Source organism: Podarcis pityusensis (genome assembly GCF_964106645.2).
Source record: "Podarcis pityusensis genome assembly, chromosome: 8".
Lineage (NCBI taxonomy): Eukaryota > Metazoa > Chordata > Lepidosauria > Squamata > Lacertidae > Podarcis > Podarcis pityusensis.
The window spans coordinates 54,253,760-54,279,252 of NC_138033.1; the positions used below are offsets into that span (position 1 = coordinate 54,253,760).

A 25,493-nucleotide genomic window follows, 5' to 3' on the forward strand; every position below is an offset into this window, starting at 1 on the left:
TAAAAATTGCTCCCATAGCTGGGATACAATTACGCCATCAATTGTTACAGTTGTGTGTTAATCATTTTCCATAGTTACCACCATTTGCTAGAGTTGATTGCATGCCACAGTTTGCTTTGGTCTTTTATTAGGCACTTGCTCAAGTCAAATATTGGGGACAGATGTCTTAAGTGGGGTGTCACCATCAGTAACAGATGCCAAGCAAATCTATTTAAGAGGAAATAGATTTTATAGGAATGCCCCTGAGATCCCATGCTGGATAATAACAGCTGTTGGCATAGTCTCTCACTATTTATTAGGCTGAGACTGTTCTCACTTGCCATCGGTGTGAAGATTAAAAATAATAATAATTAAAAGCAAGGCATAATGAATCACTTTACTACAAACTACCTCTGTGTATAAGGAAAATGGACAGATTATGCTTTCATGCTTTTGTGCATGTTCAGACATTTCTACCCTTCACTTCTTCTGCACAGTAGGTGCAGCACAATCCCCTCTCCATCTTTTAAAAGGCACTGAGTAAGGAGTACTTTCCCTATCATCAGTTTTGAGTTGAGTTTGGTTCCTAGAACTTCTCATGAACTATAGTGGTGCACTGAGTGATATAACAGAATCCTTATTGAATGTTGATCTATCAACAAGTCCAAAACTATCATACAATTACTGACTAACATTTGTGTGCATGAAAGGGTTAACCTGAGCCTTGAGCTCAAGTTACCAGAGTGGGTGTGGCTTTGCAGGTTCTCTCGGCAACCCACCCTTTTCAGTCTTTTTCTCTCTTCCTGCTTCCTGGAACAAGCAGAAAAGGAGCCATGCGACTTGGCTCTCAACTCAGCAAATTGTGGAAAAGAACCAGATCTCTCCAAAAGGGAGATTATACAACCTGCATCTTTGCTAATCCAAAGATTGCATGATCCCTTTGCAATGAAACCAAGTAATTGTCTGTTTAAAGCCATCTGGAACCTCTTAATCTTTATTTTACTGCCAGTGGATGGAGACTTGTTTGCTGTAACTTCTGGAAACAATGTGAGTAAAATATTCACTCCTCACCTTATGCAGGCTGCAATCATATAACCTTGGAGTAAGCTCTATTTAATTCAACTGTGCTTCCTTCTGAGTGGACATGCATAAGATTGTGCTGTCCATAGGGATGCAAGGAGTCAGCAATTCCCATATTGTCCTGCTCTAAGTAACAGTGGAGCAGGCTTCTGAGATCCAGTGCTGTTTTTCAGGGGGTACTTAAGGGTATGCAGTACCTGCCCCTCTTTTTTGTTGTTGTTGCTGTTGTTGCTGTTAAAAGGTGCGTCACTTACTGTAACAACTTCATGGTGAGTACCAGTACCTATTTTTCTATAAAAGAAAAGCACTGCTGAGATCTATGGGGTTTGCAGGAGTAAGTCCTCCACAGACTGCAACAATCTACTGGGTATAAGGGATAAGGCAGGACCTCAAATAACCTGGTTCTGAGATGTATGGAGTTTACCTGTATATGTTAGTACCACAACCTTGAACTTACTTGGCAGCAAAATTTCAGCCAGAGCAAGTCCCACAAAGTAATGTGTCATGTGCTGGTGGTACTTTGTCTCTATAAGCATCCTAGCCACTGCATTCTGCTCCATCTGCCACCTCATGCTCAACCTAAAGGGTATCCCATATAGAAGGCATTGCAACAATTTATTTATTTGTTGCATTTATATCCCACCTTATCTCTCCAAGGAGCTTAAGGTGGAGACATGGTTCCCCCACCCCCATTTAATACGCACAACAACCCTGTGATGTTGGTTAGGCTGAGAGGCAGTGACTGGTCCAAGGTCACCCAGTGAGCTTTGTAGCTGAGTGGAGATTTGAACCCTGGTCTCCTAAGGTCTATGTCTGACACTATAACCACTGCACCACACTGCCATCACACTAACTGGGGGAGTTACCAATGCATGGATAACAAATAAACTTAAAAAGAATGCTGACCCATTTTTATTTTGCCAACTCAGTGAGTAAAGAACTTGAACTCCAGAAAGGAGGGGAGACGTTGCTTTGGACAGAATAAAGAGACAAGGGACGTGGTTATTTTTAAATGTTAAAAGCGTTCGTCTGCTAAGAAGCATGATAAGTGAATCAATCAGAAAGGAGTTGGTGGGTAGAAGGATTAAATGGGCAATAAAAAGGATACACGGCTGACCTCCAATGGAGGAGGGAGTTGATAATGGGATAAGTAAATCTTATGAAGATAATAAGGATATAATTATGGTTGAGCTCAAACTACTAAGTACATAGTTTGAACCTCTTGAGATATATGCAGATATAAAATTTCAGGATAGTTTGGTAGCAAATGATTATTTTCCGTGCCCCTGTGTAAGAGGCTTGATTAGTGCAAATACGTGGTCCTCTTAAACTTCACCTACCATTCATAATGAGGAATATGGAAGGTCTTTTAGGGTTTCTTTCACATTCTCAGTGTCTCAGGGCCGTAGGGATAGTGGAGGTGGTTGGGGGTTGGTATCCCCCTCACAGATACTCTGCTAGGGTCAGACAAAACTGTCAACTCTCTCCCAGTTTGTCCCTTTTCCAGTCTCCAGTTCTCCCCATTTCAATGCCAGTTTCTATAACCTGCATGAAAATCTGTGCGCATTTTCAGCTTATTTGGGGTGTCATGAAAGATCAAGGCAGTAGTTGGTTGTGTAATGTTATTGCATTTTAATAGGGAGGGGTAGAAGCACTTTTGGAATGTGTATGTGTGTGCTGCAGGTGCCCAAATAACTTCATGGGTCTTGATGAATATTAAAATAAAATAAAATAAAAATAAGTAAGCAGCGTTGCAGTTAAGGGCCTGGGAGCCACATTCTTTTCTGGGTAAATTTCCAGAGGCCACATGCCAGTAGTTGGCCAGGCAAGAGGCAAAAGTGAGCAGGGCAATGGCAGCAATTTTTACCTTTCTACAGTAGGCTAGTTTCTGCCCACATCCACACATCCTTCTCTATTCTTCACCAAGGAAGGGAAGAGGCTCTCTCAGAGAATGTGTTCCAGCTAGACAATGGCACTTGCACTACCCCAACTACTTTTTAGATCATTTAGATAAGTTATTTTATTTTTTTACTGCATTGTTTCAATACTGTGTTGCCACCCTGAGCTCCTGACGAGGCGGCGGTGGGGGGTGGGTGGGTAGAATATAAATTTAATAAGTAAATAATGAAGATGTTGAGGGCCAGACTGAGAATTTTGGGCAGGGTGGGAGAGGCATTTTAACCCCAGGCCTGAGGTTCTTCTGAGTTGTTTGCTAAGAACCAATTCTGGCCAATGAGGGCTGAGGGAATGGAGAAGCACAATTCTTATAGATTGTTCAGAAACAGGGCTATGTATTTAATGCAATTGAACAAACTCAACCCTAATGAGACCAATGTATTTATGTTGTGGCTAATCTGTGGTTTCTTTCTTCACACAATGCATAAACAGCTGAGGAGCTGGGGGAGGGGCTCCTATCCCCATAGTGGCAGACTCAGCAGGAACACACAGGGCTAGGTCACAGCTTTCTCCGTTATTGGATGAGATGCATTGCATTTTTATTTAGACTGTAATCTTTTCCAAATGTGCATTTACTGCATACTCATTAGCACATGCAAATTTTATGCAAATCGGTGTCCTCTTTTAACATTGGCGAGGCAATGCTGGAAGAAGAAGAAGAGTTTGGATTTGATATCCCGCTTTATCACTACCCAAAGGAGTCTCAAAGTGGCTAACATTCTCCTTCCCCTTCCTCCCCCACAACAAACACTCTGTGAGGTGAGTGGGGCTGAGAGACTTCAAAGAAGTGTGACTAGCCCGAGGTCACCCAGCAGCTGCATGTGGAGGAGCGGAGGCGCGAACCCGGTTCACCAGATTACGAGTCCACCGCTCTTAACCACTACACCACACTGGCTCTCTGGAGAAGTGAAAGCACACCCCCTAGGCATGACTCAGTTGCATCCGGTTTGGGTAGATGGAACACCCTCATCCACAGATGCAGGAATAGGGGCCATGACTGGTATGGGAGAAAGTGGGAGGCTTGTTGTGGAGTGAAGGTCAGCCCCACCATGGAGGCAGAGCAGCCAGGTGGCTCATTCCTGGGAGCCACTCAAAAGTCTGAGGCTTCCACATATCTGCACATGCACACACATCTTGCTGTCTGAGGAAGTAAGCGGCATGATCCCAGTTCAAGGGAAAATTCCAGCCAGGCAAAATGACTCAAGGAGGGCATGCCTATGAAGACTATGGCCTGAGAAAGGGACTGTGGCCTGAGGACAGGTTGTAGCCTAGGGAGGTTCTCAAGGCACTGAGGTTCCTCACCCCTGAGTTAGGGCCTACTCTAAGCAAGACAATGGAGGCAGGGAATGTGTGAGGCTAGACTGCTGAATATAAAAGTCAAAGAGGCAGGCCAAGAGGAAAGAAATTCTATGGTTAGGGAAGAAGCAGAAGCAGTAGAAGAAAAGGACCACATGCACAGCCCCCTTTCCTCTGGCCAAGGCCAAAGATTTGCTCCAGCCCTCTATCAGTATCCCATTTCCATTAGAAAGCAGCAGAAGTTAAATTTCAAGGATGGAGTTTGAATGGCCTTTAACCAGAGTTTTATCCTGCAATCAGTCGACAGTCCCAATACTAGAATTGATTTCTTAACACCCACTTCTCTTGGTGCAAAGAGAGCACCTGATCTTTGGCACTCAGGAGCACTTAAAGAGCTCCCTTTGACTTCATCCCCACCTGCAATTTGTGTGAAGGTTCGCTTTGATACTTTCCAAACACAATTGGTTGCAGCAGTGGCAAAATTTTCTCCTGCTGTTGATTGCTGGTGTGTGTATAAAGGCTGGTTTAGAGAGGGGGGGGAAGCAGCTTGTGTTTTAAGGAAGGCTAATTTTCAAGAGATGATGGAGGTGCTTAAGAAGTGGAAAAACAGCGCATAAAGAATGGGAGTCATGTTTCAGCAAAAGTGACAGGTACATGATTGAATAAAATGAAAGCAAATGTGACAGACAACACGGGGTCCTGCAAGATACCGTAGACTTTGTAATTTTTCTTTTCTTTTAGCGTTCAAAAATGCAAGCATAGCCCTGAGAAGCAGCCCTTGAATAACTGTCAATCAAAAAGGAACTTTAAAGTGCCGTGGGGCGGGGGGAGGGGAATGAAACAAAGAGAAGTACAAAAGCTTCATCCAAACCAAATTGCTATCTAGGATGTTTTCTCTTTCCCGCACCCACCCCGCAACACACACCTGCTTATGCAGAAATATGCACATAAACTGTACACATCATTATGGCTACTTGCATGCAGGTCAGGCTGTAATGTACGCAAATGAATACCTAGATGAATAATGGGTGATGAGACAGTGTGATTGGCGTGCACAATCAGCTGGAACATGCACAAGCAAATTAGGTCATTGCCTCCATCGTTCTGCAGTGTCAGTGTAGGCGCATCCATCACAATGTGGGTTGCCAGCTTTGGACTTGAAAATACTGGGCTGTCTTGGTGGGGCCAGGGGGGGTGGAGTGGTGAAGAGGTGTAGCTTAATGGTGAAGTATATGTGTTGCATACAGATGGTCCCAGATGCAATTCCCTGAATCTCCAGATATAGCTGAGAAACATCTTGTCTGGAACTTGAAAAACTGGGGCCAGCCAGTATAGATAATGGTGGGGGACCCCAATGCTGGGGCCAGAATGCAGCTCTTTAGACCTCTCTGCCTGGCCCTCAGTATGCTCCCCAACTCACACTGTGTTCATCACCAGCCCTACTCCAAGCCCCTCTAAAAATACTATTTTGTCTATCTTGTGAACTGTGATTCTTGCCTGGATAAATATGTGTGAGTTTGTGTGCTTAGAAACATCTGTCTTTTCCATAGCTGGAATGCTTCATCGACTGGCATGTGGCCCCTGGAAGTTTCCCAATGAGGAAATGGGTTTCACAAGCTGAAAAAGCTTCCCCATCCCTGTCTTAAGATCCAATCTTTAGATTTGCCAGGTAGAATTGTCCCCTGCTTGGAACCCTGGGGCGTTGCTACCAGTCTGTGTAGATAGCACCGAACTAGATAGACCAAAGGGTCTGACACAGCATAGAATCAAAGAATTGTATAAGTGTAGAGTTGGAAATGACACTAAGGGTCATCTAGTCCAAGTTCCTGCAATGCAAGAATCTCAACTTAAGCATCCATGACAGATGACCATCCAACCTCTGCTTAAAATAGGGTTGCCATACACCTGGAATTTCCAGGACATATCCAGAATACCACAGTCGGAAGCAGTTTCCAGGCAGAAATCGGCAAAATGTCCGGGAAAATCTGGACGTATGGCAACCCATGTCTGCAGTGCTTTTTTCACTTTTTGAAATATAGCAACCTTACTTAAAAAACTCCCAAGGAAGGAGAATCCACCACCTCGTGTGGGAGTCTGTTCCATTGAAACTGGAAACTAGGGATGCTTCCCATGTTCCTAATCAGCTGGGGAGGGCAGTTGTGGGATTCCTTGGAAATTCAGTCTGCTCACTGCATGTCAGTATTCAGCCCTGCCCACACCTGGAGCCTGAGGTCTCCTTAGAGGAGGAACAGGATTGCTCAGCAGATTCTCTGCACCTTGAGGTGTTGGATCCAGACACCAAAACCCTGAGACTAGACTTCTTGACACCAGTTTATAAGTGTTGACTTCTCTGAGGGTGGATCCTTTATGTAGCCAAACTGGTGGATCCTTGTACAGCCAGAATGGTGTCATCCAAGTCCATGCAGGATATGGGGAGAGCAGGTTGGTACGCTTGCCCTGAACCTCAGAGACTAAGCTGGTTGGAGGGCCCCACCCAGGACACACTGCTTATTTTGTTTGTGTTTATAACTTTAATCTAACAAAACACTTATCCTAGGCCTCAAACAAGCTCTCCAAGGGCCTGGTGCCATCCATGCATAAGCTGGCAAGGTTTGCAGAAGAAAGGAAAATCTTTAAATAAAGAAGGAACCCCAAAATCAACTCAGTGAGGACTGAGCATACCCAGTAGCCATGGAATAAGTAAGAGAAATGAAATGTAAAACTGGAGCAGGAGGATGGATTGGAGCATCACAGAATGAGACAGGGCCGGCTGGTTGGAACCCTGAAGAGGAAGACTCCATTTTGTTGAAGGTTATACTTCTAAGGCCAAACAAAGAAGCATTCAGCAGGAAGTTGGAACTCTTTGCTGCTTGTGATTACGGTATTGAAAGCAGACAAGAAAGAACTTTCATGGGACACGCTTCCCAGCCAATCAGTGATGGTGTGCCTCTTCTTCCCTGGAGTTTCCTTCCCTTGGAAATACATGTCCTAAAAAGCCTTTTCACCAGCAGGCCGCATATTTTATGCCCTTAGGCTTCATTGACTATTTATTAATTGTTGTTAATTGGTAGATTTATATCAGGCCCTTTTAGAAACAGTACACAAGGTGCCTTACGTAAAATCAATATAATATAAAGGAGGAGGGGACAAATAAATAAAACATTTGTAATGTATAATAAAATCAAAATTATTAAAGAGAGAGAGCGAGAGATCTGCTTTGGGTGCAGCTGTCTTCCCAGCCCATCCAAATCTCTTCCGTCTTCACAACAGTTATGACTATGGTTAATACTGAGTAGCTAAACTTCTCTGGTCTTATGCGAATTGTGAACATTCTGTGACATCACAGAAGGAAGGTCATTGGACAGCAAGGTTTGCAGACAACAGGTAGTCATTTATACCCTATATACTGTTTTCTGTATTTTCAGCATCCATTTACCTTATTTTCATTTTTAAAAAACTTTTTCTACTGTATGTTTTCTCTTCCCTTGCCAGTGAGGACAATTTCCCCTGTACCCAGGAGGCAATTCCAGCATCTAATAATTTTCTCTCTGTTAGGAAGCTTTCCCTGATGGCACAAACAAAAGGCCTCTTCCACCCATCCCCAGGCCAGCTTCTGGATTTAGTTGCTCCGTGGTGTTCTGCTGCACAGATGTCTCCAAAGAGACAATGTGTGAAGCTGCCTGCCAGATGACAAGAGATGCTTTGAAATTTAGGCTTAGACAAAAATAATATTTCTGGTTAACTTATTTTTACAGAGTGTGACAAAAGCAGAGTTGAGGATGGTAGGAGAAATGAGGAACATTCTCCAATTGTTCTCTTGATATGGGGAGAAAACTAATGGCAAATGAAGCATGTCTTCCTCACATGAGCTGCAAGGTCTGCCCCCCCCCCCAAAGATTCAGTTGCAAATCTCAGGTTGAGTTTTCCTTGAGTGCAAGTCAACATGAATGTCTTCTGTGTATCTTCTGTTCACTTCAATGGGGCTGCCCCAGGAGAATTTTCATGAAGAAGCAGGCTTTGCTTTTCTTCCAGCAAAATTGAAGTACATTTCATTCATTCATTCATTTCCATTTTTCTCCAAAGAACTCAAGGTGGTATACACACATCTCATCCCCATCTTATCATCACTCTGTGAGGTAAAGTTAGGCTGAGAGGCAGTGACTGGTCCAGGGTCACACAGTGAGCTTCATGGCCAAATGGGGATTTGAACCCTGCTCTCCCAGGTCCTAGTCTGACACAGTAACAACTATGCCACACTGGCTTTTTAACCCAGGGCCATAGCTCAGCAGTAGACCATCTGCATAGCTGTCAACTTACAAATTTGAAAATAAGGGACCAGCAGCCGCAAAAATAAGGGATCAGCAGCCAAAATAAGGGATTTTCCAGGCACAGGTATGTTCAACTTCTGAGCCCCTCCGAGCCAAAGGCAGAAAGCCTAGCCAGCAGCCAAATGAAGCATGAAGCCTCAAGGAAAACCACCGTCACCTCTCCACTGGGAAGCGCTGAGCAAAGGCAAGTCCCCAGGCAACACAGCCAATTTGACCAGCACAAGGCATGCAAGCTCCACCCCCCAGTCGTTCTTAGACTTCTTATTGGGTGAGCAACGCAGCCAAGCAACACAGTTGGAGCCTCTCTCCTCCCTGGCTGGCAGGGAGGGAGGGAGAGGAGCTGCTTCCTTTGAAACCCGGGAAATTTAAGGGACATCATCAATAAGGGACAACAGCAGGACACAGCGCTGGGATAAGGGACTGTCCCGCCAAATAAGGGACGCTTGACAGCTATGACCATCTGCCTGGCATACAGAAGGCCTAAGGTTAAATCTCTGGCATCTCTAGGTATGTCTGGGAGAGACCCTGGCCTGAAATCCCAGAGCAGCACTGCCAGTAAGTGAGGACAATACTGAGCTAGATGGACCTCACAGAGCTACACTTTCCAGAGCAGTTTAACCATCAACAGGGGTCTTCTAACAACTCTCAGCACCTTTAGCAGACTACAGATCCCAAGATGCTTTGGGGGAAGCCATGACAGTTTGAAAGGACATGATACTGCTTTGAATCTATAGTGCCTTAGGAGCTTCAAAAAAACCCTTCAATTTTTTGATACATTTACATCTCTTTCTCTTAAATTCTCCATGCATTGCTCTGTTACTTATTACAGACTGAGATCAATTAACTTCTTGATTTCTTTTTAAAGGAAGAAATGAAATACACACGAGTGCAAGAAACCTTCAGATTCTCTCTGTGCTTTGCCTCTTGCTTACTATGTCAGTTCATATCTGCAGGGAGAGAAAGGGAGGTAACTCTTATGAGCTATGAAATATTCATCGCCACACCAGTGCGTTAACTTGGCCTTACCTCTTCAAAGGGAATGCTTCTCGGCTTGGATCTCAAGAGACCGGTTTGCGAGTCAGGCAAGCTAGTGAGTAACTTATTGTGTCATTAATATATTGGTCGTGTCATCTCCTCGTTCTCATTAAAGAAAGTCCATGTCAGCCTGTGAAGCTGCCCAGCTTCAGATGATATGTCGTTTCCCTTCCTCCTCTTCTCCCTATTTTTATTTTATTTTATTATTTTTGCATTCAGCAAGCAGCAGGATGGATTAACCCTCCAGGATTGAAAAGTGAAAAGGTTTTGTAGATGTGTTGAACAGATGCTATAAAAGATCTTTCTTTTTAAAAAAGAAAAGAAAAGATGAGGAACAAACCATCCATCAACTGGGATTTGGAGTGAAATATTGGACTCTCTCACGGTCAGCACCCTGGCAGCTGAAGCAGCATTCAAAATCCTGTTGTTAATTCAATTCAACATGTTAGACCAGAAACGCTAGCAATGGAGGGGGGAAGGGACAGATGATAGCTTACTCCTTTGGTTTCTCCCATGGGTGGATTTGCCCCACCCTGCATTCAGGGGCGAGAACATGGCCTGAGTTGGAGAGGGTCAAAAGGTTTACTGCTTCAGTATTTTATAATCTGAAATCTGTGAATTAGAGAAGACCCCTAGCATGAATTAGACACAACCCCTAGCTTGGTATCACCCTCATGTCCTGGTTGTGGGCTTTCCCAAGCTGGTTGGTCACTAACTGTCAGAGGCAGCATGCCTCAGAATACCAGTTGAGTGCAGCAACACTTAATGTTCCAAGCATCTCCTGCTTGCAAACTTCCCATTGGGGGCATTGGTTGGCCACTACGAGAACAGGATGCTGGACTAGATGGGCCACTGGACAAAGATCACTGTAAATGTAGCCTACTGGAGTAAGGTGGCTGTAGGTGTAGCCTACTGGACAATATAGCCTATTGGACAAAGGAAGCTGTAGATTTAGCCTGCTGGATGAATGTAAGAGTCACATCTATTTCTCTGCCCACTTTTGCCAGTGGCCCCACCCACCACTGACATTTGCATGTGGCCTTCAGGTTGAAAAGGACCCCCCAAGCTTTAAAGTCTCGCGAGGACATAGCCCTCCAAATAGCAGTTTGGCTGCTCATTCTTCATTGTCCAAAAGTCCTTGGGAGTTTATGGTTCAGTGCTAAATCTGTATCTTCCTTTTTGATGAGCCTTTTTATGATGGATAGTGTAAATTATTTTAAGGTAACTTTTTTTGTCAGCTTGAACTCCTGACAAAGATAAATTGATGTGATGCCTTTTAAACTGCCCTTATGAATTAACACTCAACTCCCCTTCCCCTCTCCCAGTTCACGTGGGAGTTTCAAAAGGTTTATAGATGATTATTTTGCCACTTTCCAAGGGTCCCAGTTAGGGATGCAGAGTCACCCGCTTGTTCAGCTCAAAGGCTATTGGATTTCTGCAAGCATTCCCTTTGAATATTCAGAAACGCATTAGAGGGAGTTTTGTGTGTGTGAATATTCAAAATGAATGCCTGCAAAACTCAGTAATTGAAAACCAAGTAATTACAGATATGCGAAGTCACTCACTGTCACACATGCTGCAGGCTGAGAAACAAGAAGGGGATCAGGGGTCATCTCAATAGCTTGGATTGTTCTGCCCTCCATCACAGCAGCTGTGGTAAAAATGGCGCCTCTGAGCACATTTTGGCATGTCACTTCTGGTAGATCATGGGAAATTACCCTTTCTGAAACATCTCTTGCAGGAAGTGGCATTTCTGATCATTTCCCCAATCATCCCCGGTTATTTTTTTTATTGATTTTCCACAATTTTTAACAAATGATGACCAACTTAATACAAATATAAAAGCTGACTTCCCCCGCCCCCGATGTTCCTTTTATTTTCCTCCCTCCTTTGCTGTTCCCAATACATTTCCACCAGTTGCACTTGTAAACGTTCAAGTTGCACTTGTAAACGTTCAGGCTCATCTCAGCTATCTGCCAATCTCCCATTCCCACCACCCTTCTGAGTAATACCCCTCCCCACCTTCTCACTATATAGAAGTGTTGAGTCGTGGGTTGACATAGCAGCCGGCACAGCGATTTCTTCAAGTAGCTCTTTATTATGGTAAGCTGGAATAGAACTGACTGCGAACAGCTCAGCCGGCCTGTATTTATAGGCAGCCGGCTGTCAACATTGTAACCACAACAGCCCAGAGTTCCCGCCTAAAATAACTGCCGCGGACCTGAGTGAAAACTATCTACAGACCTGAGTGAAAACTATATACAGTATCCCCCTGTTGGCCCAGGGTGAAACTACACTACATAACACCCCTCCCCACCGAGATAAGGCGTTAGTTACAATCGTAATGGTTTCCTTATATACAGCACTACGCGTAATGGTTCAATTAAGCACAAAAGCATATCGGTTACATTTCCCATACTTAGACCAACAGTGATACCTGTCCAACAACATAGTCCTTTAAATAAGTTGGGCGCTTGGAAACTCTGCCAGACCGCCGGGGACTGGTAGCCAAGTCCGGAGGGCCACACAGTTCTCGCTGAGGCTGTGGTGCGACCCTAGGTGGCGTTGGAACCAACTCCCCTGGATCCGCTGCTGTGGGTGGAGCCTCCGCAAGTGGAGTGGTCTGAGTCTGTTCTGAAACGGCTTGGTTCGGCTCCACGCTGGCAGTTTGTGAGGGAGGTGTAGGTGGGGCCTCGCCATCTGTACGTGTCTCTTCTGGAGCCGCAAACGCAGTTGGGGGCACCTCGGTAGTGTCCAAGTCCCCAACCCTGCGCCTAAGCTGGTCTATGTGCCGTCGCCACAAGCGTCCGTCTTCGAGTGCCACCTGGTACGAGCGAGGTCCAGTGACTCCCACTACTGTGGCTGGCACCCAAGGGATGTCCCCCACATAGTTCCGGGCAAAGACCTGGTTTCCTGGGACAAATGACCGTGGTGCGTTGGCACAGCCTGGGGGTTCAGCCACGGCAAAGTCTGGGTGTAGCCGGTCGAGCGGTGACCTGAGGCGGCGGCCCATAAGCAGTTCAGCAGGACTCCTCCCTGTGGCCGCATGAGGGGTGATGTGTTGCACGAACAAGTATTCGGCGACCCGCTCATGCCAGTCTCCCCGGTCCAGGCGCGCCAGTGCCTCTTTTGTCGAGCGCACCATTCTTTCCGCTTGCCCGTTGCTGGATGGATGAAAAGGTGCCGTTAGGGCATGGCGGATGCCCAGTCCCAAAAGATACCGCTCAAACGTGCCTGACGTGAACTGCGGTCCGTTGTCAGAGACAAGGACATCAGGACACCCATGCGTTGCAAACAGGCCTCGCAGCACCCGGATGACAGCTTCGGTAGTGGTGGAGGGCATCAGGGCGACCTCCAGCCATTTGGAATAGGCGTCCACCACTACCATAAAGGTCCGGCCGTGAAAGGGGCCAGCCAGATCGATGTGCACCCTCGACCAGGGTGTCTTTGGCGTCTCCCAGGTGTGTCCCTTAGCTGCCGGTGGTGCAGGCCTCGACTCCTGGCACGCTTGACAGGCGGACACCCAGGCAGTGATGGCATCGTCCATATTAGGCCACCAGACGTAACACCGAGCCAACGCCTTCATTTTGACAATTCCCGGGTGGCCAACGTGCAGAGCCTCCAGGACGCGCTGACAGAGTCCCTGGGGAATCACGACGCGGTCTCCCCACAGCAGGCAGCCACGATGAGCTGAGAGTTCATGTTGTCTGGTTGCGAAGGGCTGGAACTCCGATGCAAAAGGCCCTTGTGGCCACCCCCTCCACACCCAGTTGAGCACCCGGCTGATGGTGCGATCCTGGGCAGATGCGGAGGCCACAGTGGCAGCCGATACAGGCGCTGCCGGAAGATCCTCAATCAGAAGGAGCGATGAAGCTGGAGCCGGGTCTTCCACAAATGCTGGAAGAGGGCAACGGCTGAGGGCGTCGGCATGGCCCATCGATTTCCCCGGGCGATGGATGAGCCGGTAGTGGTAGGCAGCCAGGAAAACAGTCCATCGCAGCATGCGTGGTGAGAGGACCGGTGGAGTTGGACGATCACCGGCGAGGAGGCCCAGGAGTGGCTTGTGGTCAGTGATGAGGTCAAAAGTCCTGCCATAGAGGTATTCATGGAACCTCTTCACTCCAGCCACAAGAGCCAATGCCTCCTTGTCGAGCTGGCTGTAATCCCATCCTCGTCGCCAGTGTTGAGTCGTGGGTTGACATAGCAGCCGGCACAGCGATTTCTTCAAGTAGCTCTTTATTATGGTAAGCTGGAATAGAACTGACTGCGAACAGCTCAGCCGGCCTGTATTTATAGGCAGCCGGCTGTCAACATTGTAACCACAACAGCCCAGAGTTCCCGCCTAAAATAACTGCCGCGGACCTGAGTGAAAACTATCTACAGACCTGAGTGAAAACTATATACAGTATCCCCCTGTTGGCCCAGGGTGAAACTACACTACATAACAAGAAGGATCTGGCAACTTCTGTTTCAGTGTATCTGAAGAAGTGTGCTTGCACACGAAAGCTCATACCAAGAACTAACTTAGTTGGTCTTAAAGGTGCTACTGGAAGGATTTTTTTTATTTTGACTATGGCAGACCAACACGGCTACCTATCTGTAATTGTAAACGTTTTGTTTGTGAAGTGGGCAGGAAGGCGGCAGGAGGAGGTCATTGTCAGTCATTTCCAATATCGGCCCAGTCATTGGGTTTAGCTTGTCTCAAAATGAGCCCTGGATTTTTTATTTTTTTTTAAGTGGGGGCCTGAATTTTTGAGGGCCCCCCCATTTATAATTACTCACTATATATCTAGCCCCACTACTTTTACTTCTTCACCACAATAATGTCTGTATAAGAGCTCTGATGCATCTCAGTGCTATGCTAATGAGAACTAATGCAGGAATATTTACGCAATCCTTTTGAAACGCCAAGTGTTTGGGGAAGAAGGAAGTGCAAGGAATAAGTAGCATGTGGTGGTTAGAGTGCTGGACTAGGATCTAGGAGACTAGAGTTCAAATCCCCACTTGCCCATGAAGCTTACTGGGTGACCTTGGGCATGTCTCTTAGGTTAGCCTATCTCACAGGGTTGTTGCAGAGATTAATGTGGGTGTATACCTCCTTAAGCTCCTTGGAGAAGTGGTTTGAGATAGGTGTCATAAAATATAAATAAATACATATTTACATGAAAAGCCAGTGTGTTATATTCAGGAAAAGACAGAAAGGAAAACTACTAAGGGAACCCCTGTCTCACCTGCCACTAAAAGGCTGCATAAGGATATCATAATGTAAGTGGGATCTGCATTTGATTCTTACCCAACTTAATGAGTTAGAGAACTTGTTCAATATACCAGCTTTCACCAGCATTTTCAGAAAGCAGATTCTAGAGTTGCCACTAATTTTCTCCCACAGCAAAACTGGGAGGAACTGTGCTGGGGAGTAACGTCCAAAGAATCTAAGGAGAACAAATAGGGTTTCAATAAGGCTAGTGGAATTTCATGGGGAGGTGATGCGGGGATACCTACATCGCTGCTTGCACATAATATTCTTGTCAATCCTCTACTGGGTAGGGGCAAGAATTCTGCAATATTGGAATTCTTGCTGGGAATCTGTGTTTCTTGAAGGTACTCTCCATACAGTAGGTAAAGTTGGCAAGTCCTGGAACAAGCTGCGCAGAAATCAATTTTTGGTTTGTATCCAATGTCATTCTACTCAGAGGAGACCCATGGAATCTAATGGACATGGTTAATGCAATGTTATTAATGTCAATAGGTCAACTTTGAGCAGAACTTAGTTGGATCGATGTGTCCCTTTGAGTCTAATTCAGTGGCTCCCTTTGTGGACAAGCATAGGTATTTTTTGTGCCTTTTAGAGCAAATGTTTTCTATATGTGATGAAAATGTAGTGTAGGGAAACAGAAAAAGTTATTAGATCCCCTATATCAGTAAAAAAATATTTTATTTTATTGCAAAAGGTTAGAGATTCACTTTTTCTTTTCTTTTGCCACACTCTACTGATAAAGAACCTCCAGAAGTGGTTAGCAACCTGAAAAGCAGAATTATAATAAATCCAGTGATAGCATAAAACAATCTTTTAAAAAAGCAATAGCTGCAAAGAAATAAAAATGCACATTAAAACAGTAATAAAATCCTTGGGGTATATTGAAGATGCTCTCAGGTGCCATCAGGAACTAAAAATTAAAAATTAGATAATTAAGCTTAAGAAATATAGAGATAGCAAATCCATAGAAGAACAGAGGAGGTCCCAGTATAAAAGGAAGGATTAAAAAAATATTGAGATGCACATTATTTTGGCTATGAGGGATGGCACAAGAGTTCAGCCCCTGCCAGGCTTGGTCCTGATGTCACCCGATTTTGTGATGAACTCAATGCCACAATTGGATCACAACTGGAGGTCGCTGGAGCATCTGTGAATTACACCTTGTGGGATCAGTTTGAGTTGTTACAGCCCAAGGATGTGAATAGGACACTATTGGTGGTGAGGCCAACAATGTGCCCTCTTGATCGCTGCCCAACATGGGCGATAAAATCTAGTAGAAGGGGATTGACTGAGTTGGTCCAGGGAGTGTGCGGTGCCTCATTGTGGGAGGGAGATATGCCCATCACCTTGAAAGAGACTGGGTGTGGCCCTTCTTAAGGAGGGTGTCCCTGGGAATATATTTAACTCTGATTAAATCCTAGAGGGAAACAGGTGGGTGAAAGAAGAAATAGGGTGGATGCATTTGGGGTCCAAAATTTGTGATATGCAGGTGGAGAGATTCATTCCCTTTTTGTGGGGGGAGATTTTATTTTTTAAAAACTAAAACTACTAATAAAGCTGTTAAATAATTGGAGGTTCCTCTTCCGGTCTGGGGCTCAGTCTGAGAAGATTGAAAAGAAGCTAATAAAGTTCTAAAGGGATTCATGAGTTTCAGATTTGATATGTTGTTCTTCAACCCCATCCCTAGAAAATGGTGTCCATTCTCAATATCATGGAAAATAAAATGGTGTTCCAAGATTAAGTGATTTGCTTTGGCTACCCACTGGTCCATAGCCAAGCTATGATGCAACCACAGTGGTAACCCAACTGACCCTTATTTACATGACAGTAAGTAGAGAGGGGAGCATATGTTTAGACAGATAAATCTGGAAAAAAATACATGGACGTTGATGGATGAGTCAGGTTTTGCCAGGTGGGCTGCCTGCGATGATAAATCCCCTTGGCTGTTTGAGGGATCTTTCCGCTATAATGCACCTCATTGTTCTCCCTAATGCAGGGTTCTAAGAATAGGATTAATTAGCTCTCGCCACACCACAGTCAGGAAGGGTTGCGTTCATTTTCATTAGTGTTGACCTGATCTCGTCTCCCAACCCACATTGTTATAATTGTTAACGATGCTCCTGAGAGGTATTACTATTAGCGAGATGGAAAAGGCACCAGGCCAGCTTGTTTATAACCTAAGGTTTGTTAATCTGTCAAGTAGGAGAGAACTATTTGTGTGTGAGCTTTGTTGGCATGTCATGAATCAGTCTCCTTGTCATCGTAACTTAGTGTTTTTTTGAGGAGACCAGCAAAAAATGGAATCGCTGTTCAAAACAATCAACAGTTGAGTTAATAATGGTCCCATGCATTGTGAGAGGTAGTCACATTCACACCATGCATTTAAAGTGGAATGAAAGAACTTTTAACAATCATGGCTTCCATCAAAGGATTCTGAGGGCTTTAGTTTATTTAGGGAGCTGAGAGTTGTTAGTAAACCCCTATTCCCCTTCACAGAGCTATAATTCTCAGAGTTCACCATTAAGAGGGATTGATTGTAGCAAGTGCCTTTTTTTCTAGAAAAAGAGGTGCCGGTTCTCACCATGAAGTTGCTACAGTAAGTGCCACACTTTTTAACAACAACAAAAAGAGGTGCCGGTACTGTATACCCTTGAGTACCCCCTGGAAAAAAGCCCTGATTGTAGCATATGGAGGAGAATGGGATCTGGCATTCCCCTTCTGCTCTGGCTGGTGTGAGTGATGGGTTTGCAGACATATCTGTGATTGCTCCACTCCTTTAAGCCCCACTACTGGAAATAGGAAACTGCCTCATACCAAGTTAGACTCCGTCTAGCTCAGTGTTGTCAGCACTGATTAGGAATGGATCTCCCAGTTTTCAGGAAGGGGAGATTCCTAACCCTACCTAGAGATGTTGAGGATTGAACCCAAGTCCTCTTGCATGCACAATGCATGCTCTACCATTGAGTACACCTAAACGTAAAGTAAGTTTATAGTCCTTATGGCTCTGAAGAAAAGCTTGAAATACGAACATAGGAAGCTATTATATACCAAAGCAGACCACTGTTCCATCGGGCTCATCATTGTCAACAGCAGCTGCTCTTCAGGGTTTCAGATAGGGAAAATTACCTGCCCTACCTGGAGGTGCCAGGAATCAAACCTGGGAACATCTGCATGCGGTGCTGATACTCTACCACTGAGCCACAGCCTCAAAGGACGATTTCTTAGGAACATAGGGAGGCACCTATATATCAGACTTGACCATTGGTCCATCCAGTTCAGTGTTGTCTACCCTGACTGGCTGTGGCTATTCAGGGTTTCAGGAAAGAGGTTTTTTTCCTCCATCCCCAATCCTACCTAGAGATGCTGCAAATTAAACCTGGGAGCTTCTGCAAGCAACGTGGATGCTCTGCCACTGAGCTACGGTCCTTCCACCAGCAGGGATTAGATTCTCCCCCCCACCCTAGATAGTGAAGCTGAAGCCTGGGGCTTGGCCAGCGTGTCACTAGAATCCAGGGGTTTAGCCAGCAATTTAAAAATGGAACCTCCTCATGTATCCCCCCCCCCCCTTTCTTTCTTTCCGAGACCCCGCAGTGCTATTTTCCCAGTCAGAATCAGAAATGGGCACTTATCTATTGAAATAAAGTCCTTTGAGGAGTTGTTAAGTTTCTAAAGCAGAGTGAAGCATATCATTTTTCATTATCAGCACCAAGTAGTTTTCCTTTCTTTTTTACCCCAGTCTTTAAATAGCCTGCAGGCATGATTTCCATACGTTTAAAATGATCCTTAAATACGAAATCGTTTTTACATGCTTACCATCTTGTCTTAGACCAAGAACATGCTATTTTTAAACAGAAATGAAAACTATTATTTTCTCCCTAAGCATCAAAGTAGACTGATTGCCAAGGAAAGAACATTAAAATGGCCTGTCCACCCCACCCCCAAAACAACTATGAATCATCCATGCAGGTTCCCATCTTTTTATGTCAGGGCTTAAGCAACACCTAAACTTCTAACAAACTTCTATTGTAATTTAGTGATGCTAGAAATATTTTCCTCTTTGTAGGAAAACCCAATTGATAAGAGCCAAATGGTGATGTATTTTCCTTTCTGTTTTTAATGTCGTGGAAGGCTTTGAGAAGGAGGAAAGCATTCTAGCATTATACTGAAATTTTCTACATTTTTCATTGGAGCTTTGTCAAGTAATGAAAAAGGAAGTTGCATGGGGAAATTATCAAGAGAGAGAGAGAAAATGTTGGTGGAATTCTCATGGGTGGAGCTGTGTGTGTGTGTGCTTGTGCTCACCTTACTTTCAAAGTGTCTGAGGATTTTTGTGAGTGCCCTTTCATTTATTCTACAAATCTCTGGTGGTCTGCAAAAGCCAGGTCTCCTGGGTGCTCACACTTGAAAGCCCCATGACACCCTCTGTTGAGCTTTCCTGTAAGTCCTCTGAGGATGTTTGTGTTCACCTAACTTTCAAAGTATACGGGCATTTTTGTACATGTCCTTTCTTTCATTCTACAAATAATCTCTCTGGAAATCTGCATGCTGCAGCTTTCCTGGATGAACCTCTTTACCCTAACCCTTGGCTGCTGAGAAGTGTGTTTTCAGGGCCCACCCTGCTCCTGTCTTCCACTTTAATTGTTTTCAATTCTGAATTCTAAATTGTTGTAGATAGTGAAATGTATAATAATAATAATAATAATAATAATAATAATAATAATATAGGTTGCATTGAAATGGACTGATGTTAGCAGATGCTAGGTACTCAGGTAACAACTTTACAAGGATTGGAAGTGACGCTGGCAGCCACTTCTGGAATTGTAAATCAAAGCTTTGTCAATGTGCTGTTTCCTTTTGTCAATAATTTGGCAGGTAATCGCATTAGGCCAGCTCTAATCAGTGGAATGTTCACTCCCTGATCATAATTATAGGGGACAGCAACAATGTGTACTTTGGTAGACGAAAACAGAAGTGGACTTCCTAGAAATGTATTTTTTGAAAAATCATCCATATTTATTTATTTATTTAAAAAGATGTGCTAATGTAACCATTTGCCTGTTCTATGAGTTTTGTCCTTAATTAGTCCAAGACGAAAGGGCACTGCTTATTAAAGATGCTTTTATCACTCCACTCACAGTAACCAACAATTAACAAAGGGAGCTTAAGCAGAATATGATTGGCCCGTTGAAACGACCCTTGTTGTTTCTTTGGAAACGCAGCCACAAGGGCCTGGCATTTCCCCTTCCCTAATGTGCATATTAATTAGAGTTATGTGGAATGCTCAGCCATTTAGATTTTTGGGACAATAAAGACCTTCCAGGAAGGGGGGGGGGGTTTCCATGTTTTTCTGTGTATAAGACAATTTTTTTTTCCTTATAAAAAATGTTTAAAATTGTGGGTCGTCTTATACATGGATAGTGCTGAGGGAGGATGGGAGATTGGTGGCAGCCATGAGCAGGAGATTGCCAGCGGCGATTGGGCGGGTGATTGGTAGCTGCGGCAAGGTCTGCTGATGATTGGCTGCTGCTGTGGCAATTGGGCGGGTGATTGTTGGCTGCTGGTGACGAGCGTGCAGACGATTGGTGGCTTTGGCAAAGTGTGTGATTGGCAGCAGCAGTCAGGTGGGTGAGTGATTGTTGGCAACCCGCCCCCCAAAGTTCAACAACTCTGGGCAATCTCCCCCCATTTCCTTAATGTGGGGTCCCCAAAAATAGGAGTCGTATTATACATGGGGGCGTGTTATACACGAAAAAATATGGTATTTCTTAAAGCCTCCCTTAAAGAACACAACTTTGATGCTGATCGCTGCCAAGGGAATAGAGAAAAGTTTTTTCTCTCTCTCAGAACACTGGAACTCATAGGCATCCAAATAAGTTGAAAATTGGATGACTCAGAAGAGACAGAAGAAAGAGACAGCACATAGTTAAACTATGGAGCTCACTCCCACAGGAGGCAGTGATGGTTACTAACTTGGAGGGCCTTAAAATTCATGGGGAAATTCATGTAAGTTAAGGCTCTATCAGTGGCTACTAGTCATGATGGCTATGCGTTTCCTCCACAGTCAGAGGCACTGTCGGATGGACAGAGAGATGCTGCACTTATGTCAAGCTTGAGGACTTCCTGCAAGCATCTGGTTGGCCTCAGTGAGAATAGGATGCTAGACTACCATAAAATTATGAAATGAAATCATCCCTGACCATTGGCCCTCCTGATTGTGGCCAATTGGTGTTACTGTCCAAAACATCCTAAGAGAAGGAAGCGCCAAGGTGCCTTAAAATAATTCCAGCTGAACTACTGAATTCCTCTTGGAGGCTATATCCATCCCCACCTAGTATGTGCTCAGGAGAGAAATCTCCGTTCACAATTCAACAGAAGTTCTTCATTTTTCAACGTTAGCATTTATTACCATTTGCGATTGAGAGAAATGAAATATAATATTATAGGGGAGTTTGAACTCTTCACATAATTACATGGTTTCCACCAACACTGGAAGCTATCAAGCTGCTTAGTCTGAGAAGGCAGATGAAAACATCCTACCCGGTGGTGCCAATGTTCTCTTCACTACTTTAATATATATCATTCATTAACGAAATTATTGATTGGCTAATGTTTATCAAGCTCTTTTGAAGAGGCAAGACACGCTGAAAAACTTAAACATTCCTATCTATGCCAGCCGTCATTTACTAAAAGAGTTAATGTATTCATTCTGATGCAGAGGGTGCTACCATAAGGCTGGGCATATGCTTTCTGTTTCCTAGTGATTTATGCATGATGGCTGTCTCTTGTAGGAAGAAACAGTAGTCAACTATACACTGCACATTGATCTAGCTATCTTTCTATATCTGCGCACACACATTTTATGGATATCCCTTTCCCCTAAATAATATAAAGAACAGGCTGTGGTCAGAAGTGTAGTGGTCCTGGGTCATAGGGGATTGAAGACCTATTACTATTTGTGCAACACTCACCCAGTCAGTATGAACAGGGAGCTTTTTGGTCTTTTCACCCTTTGTGCTGATTGGAAATAATCAGAGTGAAAGGAGGTGAGTCAAGCACCGAGGATTGGCTCCTAGGGTCACGCTGGAGAAGGTATTGAAAGAACATTGAGGAGTTGTTCTGTATGCTTCAAAGCTAGCATTTAGGAATGCGGAAAACGCAAGGCACTTCTGTTTCAAGAGAATGGTGTGCAAGTTCTGTTACATACAATGGAACTTCAAGGAAAACACAACTTAAGTCATTCAGAAAGAAGATACTGGAGCACTCCAAATCATTTGCTCATGTACATCCACAGAAAATAGTGGAGTAGATCTAGATGAAAGGCAACATATGGCGCTCCGCATTGATTGTTTCAATACATTACTGTATAATTATAATTAATATTATTTCATCATTTTAGAAGTTTGTAGAATCTTAGAAGGGTGTGTGGCTATGAGGGGTGTTGTTGTGAGGGGAATGGTTGTGAGTATCTTGAAAGGACCCTGCACTTCTTAATTCTCTGCTACATTAGTGGCTGTGGTTAATAGAAGAGCCCTGCTGGATCAGATCAGTGACTCATTTGGTCTAGCATCCTGTTCTCACAGAGGCCAGTCAGATTTCTATGGGAAGTCTGCAAGCAGAGCCTGAGTGCAAAAGAACTCTCCCTGCTTATGATTCCCAGGATAGAGAACATTGGATACAGCGCCACATCTTCTGAACCCTAAGGTAATCCGTAGCCATCCATTTAAGTGTGTGTGAAACTTAGTGTTTGTGAAAAATGCTATGCAAATAAATGTATAGTGCTGTTTCCAGCTGTTTGCATTTATGTAAAACACAATCAGACTGATATAAATTGTTGGGAGGGAAAAGTGATCTTAAAACAGAATGTCTGAAACAAATTGCAAAAGCAGTACATGTGAAAAGGATCTAGGAGTCTTGGTTTGAGAGCAGTACAAATTGAGAGCAGTACATGTGAAAAGGATCTAGGAGTCTTGGTTGACCACAAACTTGACATGAGCCAACAGTGTTACGCGGCAGCTAAAAAAGCCAATGCAATTCTGGGCTGCATCAATAGGAGTATAGCATCTAGATCAAGGGAAGTAATAGTGCCACTGTATTCTGCTCTGGTCAGACCTCACCTGGAGTACTGTGTCCAGTTCTGGGCACCACAGTTCAAGAAGGACACTGACAAACTGGAACGTGTCCAGAGGAGGGCAACCAAAATGGTCAAAGGCCTGGAAACGATGCCTTATGAGGAACGGCTAAGGGAGCTGGGCATGTTTAGCCTGGAGAAGAGGAGGTTAAGGGGTGATATGATAGCCATGTTCAAATATATAAAAGGATGTCACATAGAGGAGGGAGAAAGGTTGTTTTCTGTTGCTCCAGAGAAGCGGACACGGAACAATGGATCCAAACTACAAGAAAGAAGATTCCACCTAAACATTAGGAAGAACTTCCTGACAGTAAGAGCTGTTCGACAGTGGAATTTGCTGCCAAGGAGTGTGGTGGAGTCTCCTTCTTTGGAGGTCTTTAAGCAGAGGCTTGACAACCATATGTCAGGAGTGCTCTGATGGTGTTTCCTGCTTGGCAGGGGGTTGGACTCGATGGCGCTTGTGGTCTATTCCAACTCTATGATTCTATGAAAAAGGAAATGGATGTAGTCACTGAGAGAAAAGCCAACCTATTTTAAATTCTAATTATTAAAATTTCTCTCTCTCAACAAGTGAAATGAATTTAGCCATTCATGCATAGTAGAAAAGTCAAATCGTCTGTGAATTAAACAAAAATAAAAATGAAAATGAAAAAAATATATACAAATGGGAGTGTTCTGATGTACCACTGAGGGAGACATCATTTACAAGTTGACATTTTGCAGCTGTACTGAAGAAGAATGCAATTTTTTTATTGTGCTAGGTAAATCATGCTCTCCAAACAATGTAGAAATAATTGAAAATGTTTGCTATTTTTAAATAAACATGATAAATCTCATAAGTCTGTAGTAGTTGGATAGAAGAAGAGAATCAAAACACTGAAGCTCCACAGTGAGGATTTTGGTTTCTGCTACACTGATCTGCAGCCTGCTAAAGCAGAGATGGGGAAGCTGTGGCCCTCCAAATATGGTTGGACTCCAGTTCCCATAAACTTCAGCAAGCACTGCCAATAGCCTGGAATTATGGGAGTTGAATTCCAACATAATCTGGGGCAGGGTGGCAGGCAGGCAATGTTTTCACATCCCCAAGTTAAAAGAAGCTTGCTTTTACCCTTTGAGGCTGGTTTCAGAGTTGTGCATCTGAAAACAGTCACAACCTACACATTTGAAATGGCATGACATAACTCAAAAAGGCCCTTTACTCGTAGCTGGGAATGTCACTGAATCCATAAAATGTAGTGTAAATAATTGCCATCTGTTTGGTGTAGCTGACCTTACATGCTAATCACAAAATTACAGAAGTTAGAGGAAGGAGACTGTTTACCTCTCCATCTTCTTTCTTTCATTGAGCAATTGTGCATTAATGCACATTTTGTGGCATTTAAGGATGGAGATTCTGATTCTTCCCTTGGGTGGTTCAATGGTGTAATGGCAAACTCCAAGAAAAGAAATACATGCATTAGGCTGGAAGCAAGATTATCCAGAGGCATTATTGTTAAGCATCTTAAAGGAGTTGTCATAAATGCACCACTATCCTTGTTATGTCCCCATTATTAAACCTAGTAAACATGGTCTTCAAAAACTTGAAAAAGTCATTTCATCAGAGGTAGAGGGTTATGGTGTCAATGGCCTGGTTCACACATAATGCCATGAATTAATCATGAGTTGTCTCACAGACAATAAAACAACCCATGGCTTGTTTCTCTAAAGTTTGTTTTTCCATCTGTTCTTGCCTCATCCCTTTGTAATATGGCTAGCATCTGAATTGGTGTGGTCAAACAAACCATGGTTTAGGAAGTGTGCTAGATTGATACATAACAAACCATAGTTTGCTTAAAAAAACAATCACCCAAAGTTAATAAACCATGGCTTTGGATGGTGGTTTGTGGGCAAGATTCACATATAACAGTAAGTTATGATTTAATAAATGAGATGATGCAATCATATCACCCAGGGGTGGGGAAACCAGGGGTAGTGCCACATTCCAGTGGTAGGTGGCTGGGGGCAGAGAAAACATTGGGTAGAGTAATGGCTGTGTCTTTTACCTTTGTAGGCTACATTTCAACCATACAAAGTTCAGACGGAAACACACCTGCACTCCTTCTGCATCCCCCATCCAGAAAGGGAAAAGGCATTATCAAGGAAACATTACAAGCAAGGAAAAGCTCTCAGAGGTGTAGGTCAGGGTCAGTGAAGGGTGTGACTTGGATAGATTCCTGACTGTTGGAGAGAGGGTTTTGGAGTACCACATTCAGCCCCTCTGGGCCCGAGGTTCCCCACTCCAGTATAGATATGACAGTACTTGGATGTGTTGAGAGAAAATCTGTTTCAGCAGACAATCACAAACTAGTTCATGAGAGTCCCTTTCATTTGAGGAAGAGGACTTAATTCTCCAGATTGGGTTGCAATTGATGGACAATTTGTAGAGTGCCTTCTT

At 44.1% G+C, this 25,493-nt stretch overlaps 1 protein-coding gene across 1 annotated transcript in view; it reads left to right on the forward strand.

Annotated features, from left to right (window-relative positions):
* Positions 1-795: 795 nt before the first annotated feature.
* CDH13 (cadherin 13) overlaps positions 796-25,493 on the forward strand; it is a 680,788-nt gene continuing 656,090 nt past the window's right edge. The window contains exon 1 of the mRNA XM_081016580.1: positions 796-1,026. Coding sequence (XP_080872706.1) covers positions 925-1,026 — 102 coding nt within the window. The 5' untranslated portion in view covers positions 796-924. The remainder of the gene's footprint in view (positions 1,027-25,493) is intronic.